Source organism: Lagopus muta, chromosome 1, assembly GCF_023343835.1.
Source record: "Lagopus muta isolate bLagMut1 chromosome 1, bLagMut1 primary, whole genome shotgun sequence".
NCBI classification, from domain to species: Eukaryota; Metazoa; Chordata; class Aves; order Galliformes; family Phasianidae; genus Lagopus; species Lagopus muta.
This window is the reverse complement of record NC_064433.1, coordinates 170531405-170536673: the sequence shown is the minus strand read 5'-3', so window position 1 is coordinate 170536673 and position 5269 is coordinate 170531405. Positions and strand designations below refer to the sequence as shown.

The 5269-nt window shown below is 40.3% G+C and overlaps 1 protein-coding gene across 12 annotated transcripts in view; it reads right to left on the bottom strand.

The window, feature by feature from the left end:
- Window positions 1–5269, bottom strand: part of SUPT20H (SPT20 homolog, SAGA complex component) — a 35970-nt gene that overhangs the window by 214 nt on the left and 30487 nt on the right. For 6 of the 12 annotated variants that reach the window (XM_048948386.1, XM_048948440.1, XM_048948404.1 and 3 more), the window contains exons 21-23: window positions 4927–4982; window positions 1421–1526; window positions 775–902 (exon numbers count right to left, since the gene is read on the bottom strand). In XM_048948386.1, coding sequence (XP_048804343.1) covers window positions 775–902; window positions 1421–1526; window positions 4927–4982 — 290 coding nt within the window. Of the gene's footprint in view, window positions 1–774; window positions 903–1420; window positions 1527–4926; window positions 4983–5269 lie in introns of those variants that run through there. The other 6 variants (XM_048948423.1, XM_048948432.1, XM_048948472.1 and 3 more) reach the window with 2 other exon arrangements.

Below are 5269 nucleotides of genomic sequence, written 5' to 3'. Positions count from 1 at the left end.
CTGCCACAAAGGAGGAGGAGAAAAAGCTTGTTAGTGTTAGCTACAAAACTATGGGTCACATCAGAAAGAACGACAGTAAGGTGGTGGTGGGGGGGGAAACAAAAATGGAAGTGCTAGGTGAACAAAAGAAACATATCATGTGCAGGGGGGCAGTGAGTACAGTCAAGCAGCACCAGTGGCACAGAAGCCTGAGGGCGTCTCGTGTTTTGCACACATTCTCTAACAGCTACTTCTTCGCCCTTTCTGTCCATTGCAGTAACTCAGCAACTTCAGGAAACATTTGGTGACGCTCTTTTAGCATGATGCATTTTCCATGCACGTATTATTTTCTATGTACCTAACAAGGAGACTGTGCAGAAGTATTTGCATCGACCATATGAATGACAATACTGAAGGAATGCTTTGCCAGAGCTGTTTCTGCATGCTGCCTGTAGCTGCACTACATTTGAACTTGCAGGTGCTTACAGTTTTGTTGTTTTGGAATCCTAATGGCACCTGGCAGTTTATTTAGTAATGTGCCACAAGCACTCCTTGAATGTTACCAAATCGGGAAGGTGGATGGCTTAAATGAATAAAAATAAATTCAGTGCTCCAAGCTGAGAGAATCACAGATTTCAAGTCTTATCACAATCATTTGCCAAAATTGAGAGGTTTGTTTCTTTGTAAGACCATAGTGACAGTTAAAAAAAAAACAGAAAACAAGATTTTCGAATTTGGAGCTAAGAACTGTATTACTGTGTTCTTTTTTTAAACGGAGTGAAGTTGCTGGATTACTTGTATCTGTTGCTGCTGCTGCTGCAAGGCTTGTTGTTGTTGCTGTTGTAAGGCAGAAGAGAGCTGGAGTCTCTGCTGAGGAAGGCTTTGCCCAGGTCTGTTCATGGCAGAGCCAAGCTGAGACAACACTAAGAAAGGAGAAGGGGAAAGCAGGCAGGTCAAAGAGGTCAGGTCAAGTTTATCAGGGTAGGGAAAGGAAGGCATAGGAAGAACGTAACAGAAAAGGAGAGTCACAGAATTAGTCTGAGTAAAACTGGAAACAGTACAGAATAAAATATACGTGATATACATACTTGGTTAGTTAGAACATAATTAGATTATGAAGTGCTTGTGGAGACACAAAGAGGTTTATTATACTAGATGTTCAGCACACAGTTGAGCATTCCTCAATGAAGTCTGGCATGGAATTTCCCTGTATTTTGTTTTCAGATCAGATGTGACAGCAAAATAATAAACTGATTACACTTAACTGCCAAACAAAGCAGAGAAGTGCATGCTTGGAAAGTCAAATATTTCTTGTACAGTTCATATGCTGATAATACACAGTGGGTTGTTCTGATCGTCTTAAATCAGAAAGACCAAACTTCATTTCAGTGTGAATTTATCAACGTACACTGATACAAAGGGAGGCTCAGCAAGCACGTACCTGTGGCTTGAGGTTGCATGAAATTCCCTACTCCGGTCAGGTTAATGACAGCAGCTTGCTGGGCAGACAATGCCTGATCTTGATTTGATGGACCTTGGTCAGACCCCTAGCAAAAATGAAAAGCTTGATCCTTATTACCAAACTTTAGTACAGGTAAGTAAATAAAGCCAGCGTGAAGACAATCTTTTAAAGTGCTATTTGAAAACATTTAATTCTACCTATCACAGTGCATTTACATACAAACTATTCTGGAGTTGCTACTGAAGCATAACCAACAGATGCTAATGCCCCCAAACAGCTGTGTGGGAGAAATGGTATTATGTTCATTGCCCAGCAGAAGTCCCATGCAGATAGCAGCTTCCCTGCTGTCAGGCAGCAGAGATGACAGTTTATGGTTGTAATGGCATCATGTCTTTTCTCTAGCCCAAAGCCTTCAGGTGACACCTGAAGCCATCTATATGCAAAAGATCCTAACCAGAATCAAAACAGGGTAAGCATAAAAACATTAAACTGTGTGACATGTGCCTCAACTTCATGATAAATACAAATACTGCTTTTAAAGTTTTGTTTTCTAAACAAAGCAGCTCTGATCTTAATCACACACATGGACTTCCTGGAACCTGATCCAGTGTCTACTGATGTGAAAGGGTGCTGCATCACGCACTCTTCTAGAACTTAAATTATGCATTTATTCAAGAGGTAGGAAAATAAAGTATGTGTTACACATATGACTTCCAGAAACAGCATGGCTAGTGTCTTAAGGAGGGAAAAAAACCCACCAGTTTTTGAGCTGGTACCTTTCCAGCAATTGCAACACTTCTTTTGAATGACCATATGAAATAATGCCAATAAGATTCGGGTAAATTGGACTAAGAGACTGAACACTCAGACACGCATCATCATCTCACTGAAGACCACAGAGAAGACTTACAAAGTCACAGAACCGACACCAGGAAGAAAAAACTTAAGTAAGAAGCACCTATGTATTCTGTTGGCAGCACAGGGAATTTTTGGTCTTTTTGGGCCAAAGTTTTTTTCCCACTAAGCAATTGCTTCACAGCCCTGTGAACACATACTTTCCTGCCCTTAGTAAAAACTATGGGATTTAGTATACAAAGTAGCTCATTCTAGCTTTATGACCCCTAGCCCTAAACTGTAAGGAGTAGTAAAAAAAAACCAGTTCCTTGGGGCAAGTTAGCCAATGCAGAGAGATGGATTTTCTCCAAAAGAACTTTCTGCCATAGGAAGGTCTAGGCTCAAACCAGCCTTTGTATGAATGCCCTTAATGATCAATATCTAGAAAAGAAAATCACAGAATCACAGAATCACCCGGGTTGGAAGGGACCTCAAGGATCATGTAGTTCCAACCCCCCTGCCTAGCAGGGCCACCAAACATACACATTCAGATCAGGTTGCCCAGGACCCCGTCCAACCTGGCCTTAAACACGTCCAAGGACGGGGCATCCACAACCTCCCTGGGCAGCCCGTTCCAGGGCCTAACCACTCTCCTAGTAAAGAACTTCCCCCTAACATCCAACCTAAATCTTCCCAAGAGAACTTGCATGACTTTTTAGTAACTCAAAAAGTAACTGATGTTTGGATTCTAAGAATAAATCTCATGGGGTTGTACACTGTGAAACCATAGCGAATTCTGTGTGCAGAAGTCCTGCATATCTGGGAAGAGAAATGTAATTCTCAGAAGCATAAAAGCAGAGCAGCTAGTTTTCCCAAATTGCTGTACTGGTGCTTGTAAGAGTTTTAGACACAGGCAGTACCAACCACTCAAAATCTGTCACTTTGAAGACAGATCAGATTTCCACTGCAATTTCAGACCTACACAATTCAACCAAACTGCTGAGTTTCCTCCTGTCCTACGATGGACACGACATTGATAATGATGTACTCCCTGGAGAATTAAAAAAGTAATAATCCTTTAAAATTGACTGGTTTACAATTGTTGTTTGTGAGGAAGTCTCATAGAATCATAGAACCACTAGGTTGGAAAAGACCTTAAAGATCATCGAGTCCAACCACAACCTAACCATCCTACCCTAACTCCAATAACACTCTGCTAAATCATGTCCCTGAGCACCACATCCAAATGGTTTTTAAACACATTCAGGGATGGTGACTCAATGGGGAGCCTATTCCAGTGCTTCACAACCCAGTTTTTCCTGATATTCTACCTAAGCTTCCCTGGTGCAACTTGAGGCCATTTCCCCTCATCCTGTCACCAGTGAGAAGAGATCAACCCTGCTCTCACTGTAGCCAGATAATTTTAAGATAATTAAAATACATTTTAATGTATTCTACTTAATATAGTAAATTACACCAATATCAGAAATTTTTTAGTAACTCAAAAAGTCTTCAAAAGCACTGCAAATTAATTTCACATTCTAAATATTCCACTGAATTTTAGCATATTCCTCTAAGAACCTGCAAGGTCTGATGCAAAAACTGTTAAAACAATCTTGATTCCACTTCCTTAACCCATTTTAAATGCACTCATTTTCAGCCAGATTATTTTTGGCTTACCAGCAACAGACGTAGTGTGAAAGGGGATACTTCAATTTGGAATCACATAAATAGAAGCACTCAATTTCATACAAGTGCTTTATTCTGGCATATCTGCCTCCTGTGCTGTCCCCTTCCCACAGCTCTGGAGTGTGTATGGGAGTGGCAGAATGAAGTAGGTAATGAAGCTGCCCATGATCTCCTGCTGGTATCCATTTTTTGAAGCATGGTGCAACATTTCACAGAATCACAGAATGGCCTGGGTTGAAAAGGTCCACAATGATCATCCAGTTTCAACCCCCCTGCTGTGTGTGCAGGCCTGCCAACCATCAGACCAGGCTGCCCAGAGCCACATCCAGCCTTTGTGGCATTTCGGAGCTGCCACCTCTGCAGTAAATTAGAATATCTAGAAATTACACCCTGTTCTGCCCTGAAATGGAGGTCAGACATAATAAGCACCTTTTGCTCATGTTTCTACCTGTATGTATGCTTAAAGAAAATAAAATATTTACAGACCTTTCGAACAGCCTATCCCACATCAAATCTTACTTTCACTGCCAGCAGCAATTTAAAGTCAACACTGCACCCACCTGTGCATGTTCATGTCCACTTTTAGGCCCTACATGCTGATTTTACTGCACTGTTTTTTGCTTCTCATGTAAACATAACATTAGTTTAAAGAAAAAATTCAATAAAAACTCAAACACAGTATTTTGGGATGAATCTCTTGATTTCAAATGTCAGCATTTCTACACTGACACTGAAAACTAGCTGCTTTGTTGTGAGTTGAGAACGTAATTTTCACCTGACATCTTTATGGAAATAACTTTTTCCTCCCATTTTGAATGTCTTAAAAATCAATTAACAACCGCAGGACATGCTTTATCCAATCAACTGGCTTCAAAGATTCGTGTGGGCTAAATATAGTAAACAGCACTAAGCATGGGTCTATAGCAATGTAAGAAAGGATTGTGTCCACGTGTATCAATTACCTGTAGAAGATTTAAGGGCCGAAGATTTGATGCATTTTTCAAACCAAAAGGGCTGCCTGTTGAAGAAAACATCTTTTTATTAGTAGAAAGTCTTTACTTATTTATACATGTGTATTGCAATCAATACACCCTTCCACTGGGATTATTTGTAAACATTTTGAAGCTGGAAAACTGGCAAACTTAAATTTTGTTTTTAAACATGAACAACGCTACATTTTCCTTTAAGTTGAAATGTTCACAGTTATCCAGATTTAAAGACAATTGGCTGCACAGAAAAACTACTGAACATTGTACACTGTAACCTGCAACCTCTGTATGCTTTCAGGACAAAGATGAATGTGAA